The following is an 18,092-nucleotide window of genomic DNA, read 5'->3' as shown; positions in this document are numbered from 1 at the left end:
TATTCATCTGCTGCTGCAGCAGAGGTAAAGAAAAAATAGAAATTGCGTATGCTTCATTTATATGAGCGCTAATAATGTTTAAATGAAAAGCACAGAAATATTTACTACATATTTCAGTGAACAGCTGCAGTGGTTGAGAATTGTGTTGGCTTTTCTTTTATGTAGCCAGATCATAAAAGATGGGACAGGACACAGAATACATTTTGGGGTCTTTATTCCCTGGCTGAGTTCCTCGGAGAACAGTATTAACAATTCAAGTTTTTATGTTCAAAATAGGATGTAAGGCAACAAAACAATTGCTGTTTGCCTCAAACCTCAGTTAGACTACCAACAGGTTCTATATGAACAAATTAACCTAAACAGACAATGTGAATTTAACGGCTCATTTATACCTGATAGCTGCACTGAAATGGTGTGTGCTTTGTATAGAAACAACAATACAGACAGCAACTAAGTTTCACACACGAGAAATATTTCAAGTTTCATAACTACATAGTTCTTGTTATGGAACACAAGACAACAGCAAATATTCCAAAGCACCAGTAGCCTCTCTGAGTCATATATGGCATGCCCACTAATGTACACCAGTGGCACTCCACACTGCTTTATTCACAGATGTGTAAACAAAGCTGGATATATTGTTGGAAGCAGGGCCTCGCTCATTCCTATAAAAGTTTGCGCAGTGGTGCATGAAGCCAAAAAAGTTCAACATGATGGGGGCCACAAATGCACTGTAGAGACTTTTGCTGGTTGAGTGGTGAACTTCTGATTTAGCCCTCCACTGACTTGAATGGAGAAGAAATTATTAAATCACGCAGCTCTTCTAGAAATTCAAAATGCTATCGGACCAAATGGATTAAATCCTGATAGTGAAACGAGTCATCTCCTGGCGGTTGTGATGCTCAAGAAAGATGTCTTCACTGATTAACAGACGTCTCTTTTCCCAATGTATGTCTATGGGAAAAGTCTTATTTGGCCGGATGGCATCACGTGACGAGCCTGGAAGTTGTACTTATATGGTTTTGCCACTATATCAAATTGGCTTTGAAGCCCAGCGCAGTTCCTGGGGGGGTTTGGCTTTATGTTCCCGGCCATCCCACTATTTAGCACCACACCCTGCACAACTGCAGAGATCTCAAACTACACACTACACACACGCGTCACAAATTAAAACTCTGGCTGTGTTTTTCTTCCCTGTGCCAGCTGCTGTTCTTGTACTGCAACATCATTGTGCATGATGTCATATAAATGTCAAACCATGCTGTGCAGATTTGTCTTTTCGTAACTGATTAAGGCACGCAGCGCAAGAGATGAACCATCTCTTGAGTAGCACCCAAAGCCTGCCTGACCGCCTCCAACCAGGTAGCGGTGACATGTTGCCAACCCCAGACAACAACAGACAGCCCTTTTTTGCCCCCTGAAACAAACGTGATGCGAGACTCAGCTCACATCATCTGTGCAGGAGACCAGAGAAAAAGGCTTTTTCAAAAGTCTGTGTGTTCAGCTCTCAGTGCTTTTGTAGCTTTTAAGTGAATCTCTGTGGTCTCGAGTTTAGTTTCTCCTCTGGGTTCCTGTTTTTATTACTTTACTGTTTCATGCTCACTTTTAGCCGTATGAATTGTGTTAAGTTAGGCTACTGCTGATGAAAACTCAACATTTCCTTCTTCTGCTGCTTCACAATAAAAACTTTTGCAAAACTAAATAATGGGGGGCTTTTATTGTGAAGAATGTAAAGGAAATTAAATGTGTTTAGCACCAAATATAGCGAAACTTTGTTAGCAGCTTTTCTTACAATAAAAACAAGCCAGGGAGGAAGAGAAAGCAGAAACAGCCACAGTGAGATGTTGATGAAGAGCTGCGGACAAAAAGGCTCTTACTGCACCTCTGCAAACAGCTCACCTCCGACAGGTAAACCTCTTTTACTTGCTGTGTGATTGAAAAATAATGTAGATCAGCCTGTCACCTTGAAACGTCATCTCTCAAGACAAGCCGTCATTAGTTAAAGACACATCTTCAAGCGGGTAGTCCTGTTGTAATGGAGACGCAAATCCCTGCCACACTAGGCTGATGTGCCGAGTCAAACCAAACCAAGCCAAGCCATCCTGTGAGTGTAAAATGGTTTAACTGTCTTTGTATTTCCTGGTTACATTTATTACTTGTCTGTGTGTGCTCTTTGGAGCAGAAGGCAGAAATCCCTGTTTAAAAATGAAATAATTTTCTTCTCATAAGACTGATCAAATGGATGATTATGAATAATTAATTTATCTTAATTGTTTTCCTGTCTTTAAAAAAGTATTTCACTGCTGGACAGATGGTCTTTTCATATAACTGGGCTTTCTATGCAGTAGAGAGATACAAAGGCTTTGGAAATTAATGCTTCATGACCAGAGAGACAGATGAAAATGACTTTTCTCCAGTGGTAGAAAACCTACAACTACCAGCACTGCTTTTTTTTACTATTTAATCTCAGTTTATTAAGCCTCCATTTTTACAGTACAGGAAGAATATGTTTTCCCTGAACATAATCCAGGCAGCGACTTCGTTGTCACCACAACCTTATTATGAATGCAATGTAGTAATATACAAATGTAATATCTAGGAGACAGGGTTGCTCCTAATTAGTAGGAGATAAAGTTGCTGCACTGTCCATTGAATTGTAAATGATACAAGTAGAGATGTCCTAATAATGTTTTTTAAAGACATTTCAGTTAAGGATGAAGTGCTGAAATGTCTAAAGCGTTGGTATATAAGTGGTGACAGCAGTTAAAATGTAAACTGAAACTGAATATGTGTTTAAAAATGATCTGACCTGTCGATTAGAAAGTAAAGAATTAGTGTATAAAGGGTTTTTTGGGGGGGGGGGGAGTTTTTCCTTATCCGCTGTGAGGGTCCAAAGGAAAAACATAACTCGTATGTTATGTGCACACTGGAAAAGTCCCTGGTCTCTCTTTATTCCTCCTCTCCATACTGGCAGCGAAACAATCCCTTCCTTGAGGGACAACCTACAGACAAGTCCCCGGAGAATGCACTAATCCTCTTCCTGGTAGTCGTGTGTAGGTTTATTGTCACGCCAAAAAACCCACATGCGACTTTCAGGACTTGGCCCAGCAAGAAAACGCTGTCCAAGGAAAAACAAGGAGGTAATTTTGTACTTAAATGCATAACACTGAAAGACATAGACTTTATTTAATTTAATCAGAGTGCTGAATGCTTTTTTGCACTGAATGTGGAGGACTGGATAATGTGCCCTGTCTCTTTTACATTCGAGTCACATTGGGAAGGTCAGGGTTTTAGAAATGTTAGCAATGTTAAAAGTCTTCCAGCAGAACCCATACACCTGAAAATGAATTAAATTGCTGCTAACAAAACAACCACATACATTTTTCTGATTATTTAGGCTTATGAATCAAAAAGAAAATCATCTTCATCATTAATTCAACTATGTAAAATATATTAAAGTAAATTTTACTTCCCAACATTATTTCAAAGTCTTATCTACACTGGCAGATATTTAAAGGAGCTCTATACAACATTTAGAGCATGTCTATGATTCAGAGTCTGGACGCGCACACAGTTCTCAACGTAGAGGTGGTTGAGCTGGCAGCTAGCAGGTAACGGTGCTACAAGCTAATGCTGCTTACGGCTCAAACAATGGCAACAGTGCTGACAGAGCTTACAGGAGGGTGGGCTTTATGCTTCCACTATGATGCTAACTGCTGTATGAGCACAGTGCAGAACAGTTACCTAAGCAGCAAGATTCGCACACAGAAACTTACATGCATGTGAGGCCTCTCAACAACAAAGAGCAGAGAAGCTCAGATTAGAGTGCACAGAGGGAGCGTGATTTCATTCTCTGTTCAGGACACTATATCTTTACATAGCAAAAAGCTGTTTGCTGCCATATTGATGTTCTGAAAATTGTATAGAGCTCCTTTAAATCTTGTGGAGAACAAAACATTTATTCCACTCAAATGTATACAGTTTAAAAAGAAATGTTAAACCTGTCAGATTGTTTGAGTTTTATTCAAAAATGTATGTGCATACTCTCAATATTAGAATCAGCCTTAAAACCTCCACAATATGTGTATAAACTGTATAAATTCCTTTCATGTCATCAACCACCTAAAGATATATTACAGACAACATGACCTTAATGGTATCTGCAGCCCTGGCTTCATGGCCACTATAGACAGGAGAAATAACAACAGTGACTAAAGGCTCCTCCAACATATAGCACATTCAGTATGACGTGATTATTTTATTTAAAGGTCCAATGTGTGGGATTTAAGGGGATATATTGTTATCTACATAGGGAGCGGGTCCTCGTCTATGGAGATCACCATGTTGTGACACCATGTTTCTACAGTAGCTCAGAATAGACAACCCAAACACTGACTCTAGATAGGGTCATTAACATTTTTTGCACCAGCCACGATATTTCGTAGCCCTTCTGCAACAGGAGCATTGGTAGAATGCTGATTCCTTGAACACGAAACTGCTTTATTCCGTTTTTGTTTTTTTGTTTTTTTTTTTAACCAGTTACATCATCAGGTCTGTTTGTTTTGGACAAGGAGAGACCTCTGTGGAAAATTCAGCTCCTGGTCAACTCGGTCTCATTCCAAAGTCATCGAATACAGTTGTTTGGGCAGTGACTTCTGGCATCAGACACCAACAAAAAAATATCCTTTTAACATTGGTATGATACGTTATTGTGTAATGGCGCCTGGCTGCGTGTTAGAAAACTAACACATTCTCACTCTGACCATGTCACATGTTGACATTTTGGTCATGGACTTTCCACGTCCACATGGGACATGCAAGGTACCCTGAGTGCGTTAGTTGTTGATGTTCTGGGACACCGTGTCAAGTTCTCTTCTTTAAGATACACTTTCGTTTAATTTTAAGTTTACATACAGTCTCTTTCAAAATAAATGCACTACATCAGTACAACACAGCTAATTGATGTCTTTTTCCTTCAACAACAAGCACACACGGTTGGGTTCAGGCAACAAAATCTTTGGCTTTAGAATCTTACGGGACACCAACACCACTCTCTCGGGTGAAAGTCGGTGTTTGCTGGACCCATCCACCACACCTCCCACCCAACCCACTCAGACTTGCCCCGCCTTAACTTTCGTCCTTGTCCTGCTGCATTTCCCCATGATGCCACTGGGCGTCGTTAAACTATAACATCAACTGGCCGTGTATCATGCCGACTTTAAAGGATGCCTTTTTTGTTGGTTTCTGATGCCGCAAGTCACTGCCTAAGTGCCGAATTTCGATGATTTCAGAGTGTGACCAGGCTCAGAAAACACAGTGGGACAACAACATCAGTTGAGGGGGCGAAAGTCTGACTAGAGTGGGTGGGAGGGGTGGTGGATGGGTCCAATAACCATAGACTTTCACCCAGGAGGCTGGTGTTTGCATTCCATATGGTAACAAAGCCAAACCCTGTTCTTTTGTTGCCTAAACCTAACCACGTGCGTTTGTTGTTGAGGGCAAAAAACATAATCAAATATCAAACAGCGGTGTTGTACCAACGTAGTGTGTTTATTTTAAAAGAGACTGTATATACCGTGAACCTTTCTCAATTATGGGATCAATAAAGGTGTATCTTATCTTATCTTATATAAACTGTACGTTTCTTATGAAAACGGAAGTGTATTTTAAAATCATATGCATGGTGTCCCTGGCGTCCCAGAACATCAACAACCAATGCACCCAGGGAAAATTGCATGTCATATGTTGATGTGGAAAATCCATGACCACACACTAATATGCGATGAGGTCAGAGTGAGAATGTGTTGTCCTAGAAAGAACATCTGGATTAAGGATAAATGAGCACACATTAAGTTATCAGGGAAAATAAGTGAGCACACATTAGTAGGTGCTGGGCTAACAGATTGTAGCATCAGAGAAACACTGGTTTGTAACATGAAACTGCTTTATTCAGTGTTTTTACCAGTTTTAATCATTCATCGTTTGTTTTGGAGAGGAAGAGACCTCTGCAGATAATTTGGCTCCCAATAAAACCTCCAGACCAAAGAACACTGAAGGAAATCTAACCTGGAGAAGTTTCAGCTGGCTGCAATCTGCAGCCCTCACTGCTAGATGCCACTAAATCCCCCTGAATCATAAACACTGTTCCTTCAAATAGACTTGAACCATCTGTGGAACAGGATTTAGGTAAAAAGGCTAAGCAAAAAATTAAATACTGCACATTTTTCTTTATCTTGTGTGTGGACTCACGTGGTTTCTTGGTGGTGATGTTAAAAGCAGAGCTGCACGGTCCAAGTCCAGCGCTGTTTTGGGCTCTGACTGAGATCAGATAGACTGTGCTGCCCTTCAAGCCAGAGAGCAGAGCCGTGGTGTCGATAACCCTCACTGTCTCCGCTTCACTCTGCAGAGATCCCTTCTCCCAAACGAGAACCTGGACCAAAGATATGAGGGTTACCACAGACCTCCAGCTATGTTTTCTACCTTTGCCTTTTTCCATTTTTAAACCGTTTACAAATCAAGTCAAACCTTTTTTATTCTGCCAATTTCCTGCTGAGAGTGTCAACATGTGCTTATGAGGGAGAGTACTGCTGACTACAATTCTTGAGTGCATAAAGGTAGTCAAAAACTGGCTTAAGGATTGTGACGAGGAAGAAGTCCACACAAAGGTTATACAACAGTCAATTATTAAAACTAAAGAAACTGGGGGTTGTCTTGGTTTAAGTCTTTAATATGCTGAAACTGTGGGTCTATGACCTAACTTAAAACGAGAAGGAAAAAAAACATTTTATCAGCTTAGCTACTGTAGGTCCTGAGGCAGTCCAACCCATATTTTTTAACTACCAAGTGAACCTGTATCCGACAATCAGCAATACCAGAAGCAGGACTGGGAGTGAGGAGTACAAGGATAAGGAGCTTGTCAGAATCTGTATTCATAGGGAGATCATTTATGACCCTAATACGAGACAGGAAAACCAGACAGGAAAATGTCAAACAGATGGTTTGAGAGTAGATACTTATTCAATTGGCTGCACACAGGTTTCCAGGAATCTTGCTTGGGAAAGGCAGATTAGCAACAGGGCCTGGAGTTGCTGATAACAGATGCATCTAGGGTGTTTTTTTTTTTTTTTTAATTATAGCAGTTTTACCGACACTTGGGAAAATACCTAAAATACCTGAGAGAAAGAAGTTGAGAGTTTTTTTTCTTACAGCATTGCTGCTAAGAAACTCAACACACACTCAAGGAGGGATGAAAGAGAGGGATCTAAGGAGCCTTAAGCTGTCTTGCTGCATCTTAAAGTCTTATTGAGACAGTGGCAGGAAAGTGCATCATAGCAGCGGTATTTGAACAATACCAATGTTTGTGTGTGAGAAATACAGATATTGAAATATTATTTTTACAAAGCTGGCCTCAATGTTTGTATTAAGGCCTGGTGGATGAAAGTTTAGAAGAGAATGGGTGATTTAGCCTATAGTATCAAACGTTTTCTGTGAAGGGCTTCATTTTCTGATGCTGTGCATACTAAAAAACAACTGAAACAAAAAAAACATACACTATTAGAGTGCAGATCTCCACCAGGTGTGTCTTAGGGCATTTGACAGTTGAACAGGAAGTGCATGGCAGGCTGTGTGTCCAGCATGTATGCATGATAGTAGTGGAATAAAGGGGAAACAATATGCAGGTTACATCATCAAGGTTTAACCAGAGTAGACGGGTTATATGAAGACAAACCTTGGACACAATGTCCAATAAAACCCCTTCTTACCTCCCTCTCCCCTCCCAAACAGAAGAGTTGAATCTCACTCAAATGTCCCTCCCAACTCCCTTACGCAAATTTGTGTTTCCTAGGATAGCAAAGGCACGACGCACCCTACTTCCCCTCTGCTTGGGTAGTACTTGATACCTTCGTTGGTTGGATTGGTTAGGTTTAGGGTAAGAATGGTAGGGTAAGCCAAGGCAGAGTAGGGCAGGCTATGCCTTCGCTATCCTAGGAAACACAAACTTGCCTCCTTTACAGTCAAGATGGTGGCAAAGAATACGAGAAGAGGGATTTATTCATCTCGTATCACACCTAACTTCAGCGGATAATAACAAATCTGCTATGGAATTAATCTACAAATGTTCCATTTCAAAATAAAATCAACCTTTTCTATAGATGTCAATTTTTGAACCACAATGAAAGCCAAAATGTGGCCTGTAAAAGACTGAGCAATGCTTGTTGTCCTTAGCCGAGCTAATTTTTGCATTTTTGCATTTTGCAAGCTTGCAGCCCCTTTCAGCAGGTTAAGACAAGTGGGGAGTCAGCAGTTAATGAGGGTATAAAACAGAGCCGTAAATAAACTAGATTTTTTTTAAAGATTGTATATCACAGCAACCACGTGAGGTCCTTGAGCATGCAGTCATAAATATGCACAAAAATATTAGGCTTATGGGTCCAGTAGTATGTGAGATTAGCTGCAGACAGACACACACACACACACACACACACACACACACACACACTCACTCAACGCATGATTCCCTCCATGTTTCCGCCTGGTGGAGATAATAAAGATTACAGAAACACAAACAGAAATGATTAGGTCTGAATTTTGCACTGGATTATCCTGCCAATTAACCTGCTGTCAGCAGAGTTCACCAAATTATCCACATGACAGCTGAAGGTACCAAGTATATAGTGCTTATGAAGTCAAAACCTACACAATAACTTAAGGAGTTCTTTGGTGTAGAAAAAAAAACAGTGGTTCTGTTGTTTCCCCTTCTGATTCTTATACAGTGGCAACCACATAGTGATCACGGTGATATCTGCTTATATGGATCAAAAAGCTTGGGACAAATCATTTCTATACAAGTACTGGTTACATTTTATATATATATATATATATATATTTATAATTTCTACTTTACTCCCATGATTCTTTACTTCACAGTAACAAGTCTGCTTGCAGTTGGCTACCTGGGGCTGGTGCGGTGTGCACATTGAAATCCTGACAGGGAAAGGAAGAGTAATTTTCTCTCAGTGGAAAACATAACATTTGTCTCCTCTAAGCTTATGACTGCTGGTCATGGCTGCTAGTGATGGAGACAGAAAACAAATGTGCACAGGAAAAGCACCTGTGGTCCAAGCTACCCTCATCAAGTGGATGGATAATGCCAGGTCACTCAGTGCCCCCTTGAGTGAGCCCTTTAAAGGCAGAAGAATTGGCAGCAAGCCTGGGAGACCACAATTTTAAAGTTTCCATAGGCTGGTTTGAACGATTTAAAGAGAGAACATTGTGTTTAAGAAACTGCACAGGGAGAATGCTGAGGCTGACACAGTGAATGGCTAAAAGTAAATAGTATTGTATTGTACTGTAAATGTGTTATAAAGGAAAGTGAACATTTTCTAAACCCCTTTCTCAGGCTTGTCAGGGTTTGGATTTCTCTACATGCAGATGTGGTATGCATGGAGCTGCAGTAAAGTGATAGTTTGCACTCAGAGTTTCAAAACTTGTGTCTATTTCTAGCCTTTTTCAAACTGAGAAATACAAGAGTCAAAGTGTAAAGAACAGATAAAACAGGGGTTCAATCAGCTCAAATGAAAACCATTGACATTGCATGCCTGTTATTCATGGTATAAATCTGGTGTTACCTCCAACACCCAGAGCTAGCACCTCATTTGTTAATAAACTACAACATCTTGTGGCCTAACAGGTTTATGTGAGCAGCTCTTTCCTGCTCTGTAAGTTTACATATTTGATTTGAGGAAGGTAACAACTTTGCAAAACTAATTAGGTTGTCCTTCGGCTCAAATCCTTTTCTCATGTAAAAGTGAATCAGTCATCTTAATAACGCAAATAATAAAGCAACTAATCTAACTTTACTTTTTGTGCTTTTACTCTGAAAAGTTGCTGTTAAAATGAATAATATGGATGTTACTTTTTTTAATTTTTCTATTTTCCTATAACAAAGTAGGTAGAATACCTGCGCTAACTAGCTGCCCTGTGTGCCCTACAAGAACAATGCTGCTTCTTTATTTCCCTGTCTTCTATAAATCATGGTGACCATGCTTATTTTTGAAGCTTTTAAGGGTTTCTCATTTTCATATGAGTCAGATGAATACATTTAAATGTAGTAAAATCTGCCAGGGACAGTTGTAATTTCATCAAAAAAGAGAGTCACGAGCTAAAAAATCAAAAGCCTACTTTTGTCTACTGTTGACTGAAATCAAGGACCCTTTTGTTTCAAAAATGATCACACATTTTTAGTGGTAAACATGCCACTGTAATCACTGCACACTGTGCAGTGGTAGAATGGAAAGCTTGAAGTGGAGCAACAGTACCTGAGGGATACAGGGCTAAGTGAACTCGAAGTTGAGGAGGGATGTTTCAGTAACGTTTAAAGCTGTAATTTGAAAGTTCTATAAAAAGTAATATGCTGACACTGCCAGTTCATGAGCAGCGATTGACATGATTAACCGCAAACGAGACTCCTTAGCTGTACTTGGTTGTTTTTGGTGTGCCATAGTGGATTCTACTGAGTGCTTTTAGACGCAGAATGAAGAAGAGGAGGGAGATTTTTTCAGACCATCTGCTCCATGTAGTTCTGTCGGAAAATAGTGACAGTTTCAGCAAATGTGACAAAGTTACCGACTGTAGCTTTAAACCATTTCTGTCCAAGTCAGAGACAAGGCTGGATTACCATCCAGGCAAAATGGGTGACTGCCCAGGAACCCTATACCCCTAGGGGCCCTAAACGCTGAGGCATTGTCAACCAAGTTTTTTGGCAAGTGCAAGTTTGTTTGAGAATTTTCACACTATAATATAATATCTCACTATGGTGGGCCTGTCCTGCAGAGGGGGGCTGTCAAAATCTAGTTTTAAAGCTGTATTATTTTAGTTTACATTGCGTTCACATGGTGCATACTCCAAAATAAAGTTGTGATTCATATTACTACATTAAAGTGACACACAGAAAACCTAGGGCCATGCAGTGATCTTCCTACATTTTAGGGCTGGTTGGTGTCTGGGCAAATAATGAAGCTGCAGTGAGTAGACTACTAAATCTGATAGTTTTGGATAAAGCAGGACGCTTTTGCCCTGGGGCGCTCTAACAGGTTGATCCTGCCATGGTCAGTGACTTTTATAGTGGTATATAGTTCTAATGGTGAGGTAGACAGCTTCAAAAGTTTGTTGTTCAAAGTGTTGTTAGGTTGAATTTGCTGAGGTTTTTTTATTTACCTTCTCAGTCTGTTAGCACTTGAAGCTGTATTTAGGTCTTGTGCATTCAGTCAGTGAAGTCGTATCCAAGTGCTCCTGCTATTTTTGTTCATAAAGGCGAAGCAGTGCTATGAGCCAAAAGGGTTGAAGTGGGAGATGAATTGACGGGTTGGTGATGGTCATTATCCTCTCAGCCAGTCACATTACATCTCTCATACTTTTCAAACAGCTGGTCCAATCAAAGCAGCCTATCGCAACAATGCTGCTAAGGAGAGACGGTGTCTCCAAGAAGAAAATCATTGTTGTGGTGGTGCAGTAAGGCAAGACATGGCTGCAGGGCACCTCAGATCTACAGCCAAATGCAAAGGTGTGTTTGTTCATAAGTACTTACTACTTGAAGTTACTTTTTTCTCATCTCTCATTGGTGTTGTTTGTATGTATCTTCAGCAGCAGAGTCAGGGCTGACATGAATGTATATTTGTCATTGTTTAACACATCAAGCAGACATTTTAGAGGACACTTTACTGAAATCAAAGGCACTGCTACTGATGCCTAACTGGCATTTGTTGGCCATCATGCATGGAGAGCCCTTTGGGGCTGATCTACCCTGCTGGGACAGATAGGCACAGGCATACGAGAGCTCTCCAGGCTCTCTACTCCACAGCTGACTGCGGAGAGGATTTTATCAGTTCAGACTGCAGCACTGTTTCTACTTATCAACCTGATTCTTTATTCATTCCTTTATCGATCTTTTTTTAATAAAGACATGCAGGTTTTATAGTGAGAGCCTAATTCATGGGGAACAGAAAACTTTTGTTCTAAAAGAAAGGTATATCCACTAAAAGAAGAAAACAAGGCAAAAACGCCCACACAATGAAATATATTGTCTTTTCTCCCACAGCTCAAGTCCCACATGAAAACACACTCAGAGAGCATACCTCCTGGAAATCATGCCTCACACTGGAAATGTTTACACGCACACTAATATTCCACTGTTATTCTGAATATGACAATATTCTGAATTTGATACCCGTCATGTAAACAGCATATTCCATTTAGATTTTCAGAATCTGGCACTTTCCAATTAAGAAATTTGGACATGGATACAGTGCGTTCAGAGTATGTATGTCAACTGGAGTTTTAACCACAATTTTCATCACAAGGCCTCCCACCTGTTATGGTCTGCTCTCTGTGTTGTCATGGATGCGTTACACACAAACCAACTAGCCAACGGTTTGCAAGGTTGGGGTAGAGATGCATGCCCAAAAGAAAAGCCCACATCTCTGGCCGAAGGGAGAAACACACCTACTTTTAAACATTATGAAAGACTACCGACCTTTTTAAGATGGTGGCTGAAGGAATGAAAGTGGGAGGCTGTGTTTGCACGGTCAAACAAGTCTGCCACTGGTGGAAAACTTCCTGGCATAAGCAACAGCCGTTCCACTTTTCCATATTTTGATGTGATAAATGACATGTTCATAGCCTGGTTCCAGACCATAGACCCCGCCCACTCAACTGAGTAGGCTTGCATCTCTGGTCTGGCATACTTCAATGAATTTGCAATTTATCTCGTCCAAATGATGGACGGACCAATGAACGCCGGGGGTCTAGCTATTAGCCAATCAGCACCACACTGATGTCAAGCTGTACGCCGGTGGGTAACTGGTGAGGATAGCAACAATGGCGACCGCTACAGATCCTACAGACCACATTGACGATGCTATCGAGGTATTTCGCCACTACTCGCGTTAATGGAGGACCAAATTAAGGAAGCTGCTAAACTGGATTTAACGGCGATGCAGCTGGGCGTGCACGACGACGGAGACATTTTAAACGGGCAATGCTCGCTTGTTTTCGGCACCCCCGAGGCATGGATACTAATGACGTCAGATTCTGGGTGAGTCGTTGATCTCTACTGATTGGTTAGGGAAAAAATCAAATTCCCTCCCCCTTGTAAATCGCCTTCAATGGAGGCCATGTCAGACTGAAGGTTCTGGGAGCTTCAGTCTGACACTCAGGCTAACATGTTCAGGCAAGTTAATGAGAGTACCCACTGCTGCATGTAAATGGGAACATTAGTGGAATATTCATTTTCATTGGCCATGTAAACAGCTTAGTAGGAATATTGTCTTTAAGTAAGGCATGAGGGGAATATGGGCATTAACCTGAATATTTTGTGCATGTAAACATGATCACTCTATGTGTTAAACATGCAAGGAATCAGCAGTGTTGGCTCTAAATGATTCACCACACAAATCATTTGCAGCTGGTTCTAAATAGGGATCACTTCTTGATTCCCAGCACTAAAGGCCTCTGATAAAATACATTTTGGCAAAGCACCATGTTCTGGCAGAGTGTATGAACAGGACATTATGAATGGGCTATGCTCTCTAGTTTCACTGTCTCCCTCCCTCCTTAGCTGAATTCATAGACTCACTTTGGCCTCTCATGAGGCTGTCGGCATCCTCTTCCAGCATATTCAGGAGCAGCTACAGAAGGAGGTTATTGCTGGAGGTCTTTCAGAGGACAACATATACAAAAGTTTGTATTCCAGATATTTTCTGCAACTCAGGAAAAGCAGGTATACAAAATGTTTGTCAAGTGCTACCAAAAAGCCACCAGGTTACTTGTTTTATAACCTACATAATAAACAGGTTACTGTTTGGCACTCAGTAGCTCCTCACCCCTTTTAACAGCTTGTGCATATAACATTAGAGCCAATGACATCTTCTACAGTATGTATGTCCACATTCTAATAGCCCAGCACAGGGTGTGGTTTATGTAAATGTTGCTCTGTATCTGCTGGATGTGAAAATGTGTAAATTTGTAAATTATATATATAATTTACAAATTTACACATTTTCACATCCAGCAGAGCAACATATACATTTATGTTGACAGTTTGTTTTCACTGCCCCCCAAGTGGCCATTAATCATAGCCGCCATAGTCTCTATAAACAGATATCTGCATATGAATGCAGAATCTGTAGGCAACGGGGCAAGATTTTGGTATTGTTCTGGTTTTTGTTTGTTGACCATTTTGTAGTCTAGTAGTATTAACCAATCACGTTTGAGTGGGCTTTGGTTGTATGCAGGTAAACAGTTTGTGTGGAGAGCAATAGAGGCGCAACACATTGGCCGCAATGCAATTTCAAAACCCATTAACTATAGTCTGGAAGCATTATGTTTTCAGGCTGCCTGCCCATCCCATTGTCATGAACACGCTATCTCAAGAGCACCTTGAGAGAATTTTTTCAAATTGGCACAAACATCCACTTGGACCTAACAATAAACTGGTTTTAATTTGGTGATCAAAGGTCACTGTGACCTCACAAAACATGTTTTGGGCCATAACTCAAGAATTCATATTCTAATTATGACAAAAATTCATACAAATGTCTAATGGGATAAAATAATGAAGTGATAACATTTTATATCCAAAGGCAGACTGTGACATCATAATATTAGGGCCATTTTTCAACACCATATCTCAGGAACAGAAGGGGAGACATTTGGTCAGATACTGAATTGGTGACACAAAGGGCATGTGTACACATAGTGTTTTTTTTTGTTTTTTTTTGTCAGCACCAGCGTCTTTTTTATTGTTCTTACTGAGGAGTGAGCATATGCAGCTACATACAGCCACCTAGAGAAAAGGTAACTCTTTCCAAAACAAATGCACGTGGTAACACGCATGGATGGGTTTAGGCAATGAAAGCATGTGGGTGGGATTAGGAAGAAAGAACAGGATGTGGCTTTACAATCTTACGGGAAACTAACACTGGCCTCTCAGGTGAAAGTCGGTGGTTGTTGGACCACCCTATTTGGACTTTTGCTGCCCTAACTTTTCCATTTTTCCCCCTGGCGCTGATGACTGGCGGCTTATCATAGCAATATGAAAGGACAGCTTTTTTCGTTGGTATCTGACGCCTAAAGTCACTAACCAAGTGCCAGATTTCAATGACTTTGGAGTAAGACTCCTTTTGTGCAGCCACTCCAAGTGCTTTGAGTTGAAAATCTCTGAACTTTTTTAGAAAGGTGGCGGTGATGTCACTGATGTTACATTAGTCTTGGCTATCCAAGACTTCCACTATCTGTTATCCAGAACCCTTGAAATATTAGCCGTTGATCCCAGAGGCTAAATTGTCATCAGACTGATAACCAGAGGGGTTCTGAGGCTGTTGCAGGTATACGTGTCAGTGCACATGGTGATTCCCTGGTGATCATTCCCCTGACAGCTAGAAGGGAACTAATCTACTGGAGGGATGAGGAAGTCTTAATGTCAGGAACAACTTTAGGGTATATGGGGAACTTGTCCTTGTGGGGAAAACAAAACTGTCTATGACACAGATGTGTTAGTGAAAATAACTGTGGTAGTGTGCAGAGTTGGGCATAAATAGGCCAAATCAGTCCTTGAAGGGCTGGTTGAAGTTATTAATACTGAGGCATATTGTTTACTTACACACTCCACACCTTGAGATGTTCTTCTGTGTACTACCACTTCATTGTCCCCTCAGTCTAACTGCAGTGGGATGAGCCAAATTGTCACTATAACCAATATCAAAATAAATGATGCCCTTACTGAAATGAGACATAACCTCTGGAAAAGCACTGTCCCTTGGGAGGTTGGCCAAAATCACACTCCAGGGCAGTATTATCTCTGGCTTTTCAGGGTCACACCATGAAAGCACAGGGTTAAGGTCAGAAACCACTTTACTGTCTAATCAAATCCCTGCAAGTTGTAGTTAGAGTTTAGCCTGGGAACTAGATCAATGTGGAGCTCATGTTTTATTTACCGTGGCAGATGTGTCTGGTCCCTTTTCCAGTCAAACAGATTTTCACCCAACCAGGCCTTGGTCAGGGCCAAGCATAACAGTTTATCTAATAAGGGGTGGGTCTGATGCAATGGCTGACAAGTTGAGGAGCCTTAGCACTAATGAAAAATGATGTCATTTTTGGCTTGCACACCCTCACAGAAACATGAACAGCTGCAGCCACATGCTATTCAGAGCCTACACGACACAACAAATGGCACCCACCACCATTACAAGACAAACCCAACAATGCGATGATTATTTAAACTCTGCTACAACGAGAAAAAAAAATTAAAAAAAGAGGCAAACACAGCAATAATACCCTTTATAATTCCTTATACATGGGGACATAATTGACCCTAACAAGAGGTAACCCTTACCCTTACCTTAACTGTGTCTCTTTTAATCAAACACTGCAGAGCTAGTTAAATGCTAACTTAGCATTTCCCTAAGGGTCTCCGCTTCCGGACCAAGGGGCGAAAGGAGTGATTATGAACTGACTCGTAGGTATGGTGGATGAGTCATGTAGCTGGTGGACAGCTCACATTGCTGCTCCAGCTGCAACTACACCTACTTGCTCACACCAGGGACACTATGGCGAGCATAAACCTAGTTTAGAAAAGTGGAGCGCCATTGAGACATTTTCACAACCAACTAAGATGGCTGCAGCCGATGTGCAAATAGCTGCTGAAGTTCTATTTTCAAATTCTGATGCACAAATGGCAACACTGTATCACAGACACGATGATGCAGCTATGTGACATATTCTGTTGCCCTGATTGGTTACAGGTCTATCCATCTACAGCTATTGATAATGCCCCTTAGATATCAAAAATGAATTGAGAGGTTCCACACCAATTTGATGCCAGGCTAGTTAGAGTCAACCCACGGCAAGAAACGTAAGTGACAAAAGCCCTGTAGCTGTTCACATCTAAATGCATGACTGTTTTCCACAGATACTGTATGTCACCCATCATGAATATTACAATTGTCACACTACTCTCCAGCAATGACTACTGACCTGATCCATTCAACTAAATCACTAGTTGAAATTAAGTCATCTCCTCCATTAAAGTAGTTAAACATCTTCCATGTGTGATTTAATGTCAAACTCTTTCTCTAACTTTAAACAGTGATGAAGTTCTGAAACTAAATACCTATGAAAATATGAAATTAGTCACTTTCTAAACGCATCTGTTCATCCAGAATATAATATTTGATAATTACTGAGTGGTTTGCAGTCACTATATCACTTTAATTAGACACCAAAGTGAAACAGAACTGACTGTAGCAGCCTTGTACAATACACTTGCTGGCATTGTGCCCAGGCAACTTAAGTGATCCACTGACACATGATGTGAGACGCAATTAATGCTTAGATTAGATCCATTAGAATATGTCACCAAAACCCAGTGGACTTGTTTAAAGAAGTTTGTTATTGTGAGATTTTAAATTAATATCTACCCACATGTTGTTGACAGTCTTGTCAGATGAAGCTGGTGCTGCAAAAATATGATTCCTACAGTGAGATATTGTGTGTCGCTGTCTTTCAGACAGGAATATACAAATACTGATAAATCATTTTCAACATTTAAAAGTCCAATGTGTAGGATTTAGGGGGATATATTGGTAAATATGGAATATAATAGGTATGTTTTCTTAAGTATAAAATCACCTGAAATTAAAAGTAGTTTTGTTTTTGTTATCTTAGAATGTACTGTTTATATCCATATTCAGAGCCTGTCTACAGAGTCTGCCATGCTGCAGTGCCATCAGAATGGACAAACCAAACACTGGCTCTAGATGGGGCAATTCACATTTTTGTATCTGCCACCATAGTAAGCAGCCCCTTCGCAATGAGAGGTGTTGTAAGAACACTGATTTCTTAATGTGTCACTTTTTTATTCAGTGTTTTTACTGGTTTAAATCACTGGCTTTGTTTGTTTTGGAGAGGAGGAGACCTCTACGGATCATTCAGCTCTTAGATGGCAGATAATTTGGCTTCTGGTACAAACCTCCCGATCATCTAGATCTTTATTTATCAGAGTAAAAAGGTGAGCCCACATAAGCTGATACTGGTGT

The 18,092-nt window shown here is 40.6% G+C and overlaps 1 protein-coding gene across 3 annotated transcripts in view; it reads right to left on the bottom strand.

The window, feature by feature from the left end:
- The window catches only part of cntn6 (contactin 6), a 180,969-nt gene that overhangs the window by 11,821 nt on the left and 151,056 nt on the right, over positions 1 to 18,092 (bottom strand). For all 3 annotated transcript variants that reach the window (XM_033625516.2, XM_078174543.1, XM_078174556.1), the window contains one exon: positions 6,250 to 6,430. In XM_033625516.2, the coding sequence (XP_033481407.2) occupies positions 6,250 to 6,430 (181 nt within the window). The remainder of the gene's footprint in view (positions 1 to 6,249; positions 6,431 to 18,092) is intronic.

This window comes from Epinephelus lanceolatus, chromosome 1 (genome assembly GCF_041903045.1).
Source record: "Epinephelus lanceolatus isolate andai-2023 chromosome 1, ASM4190304v1, whole genome shotgun sequence".
Lineage (NCBI taxonomy): Eukaryota > Metazoa > Chordata > Actinopteri > Perciformes > Serranidae > Epinephelus > Epinephelus lanceolatus.
Note: the sequence above shows the minus strand (reverse complement) of the source record. Positions and strands in the feature narration are given on the sequence as shown.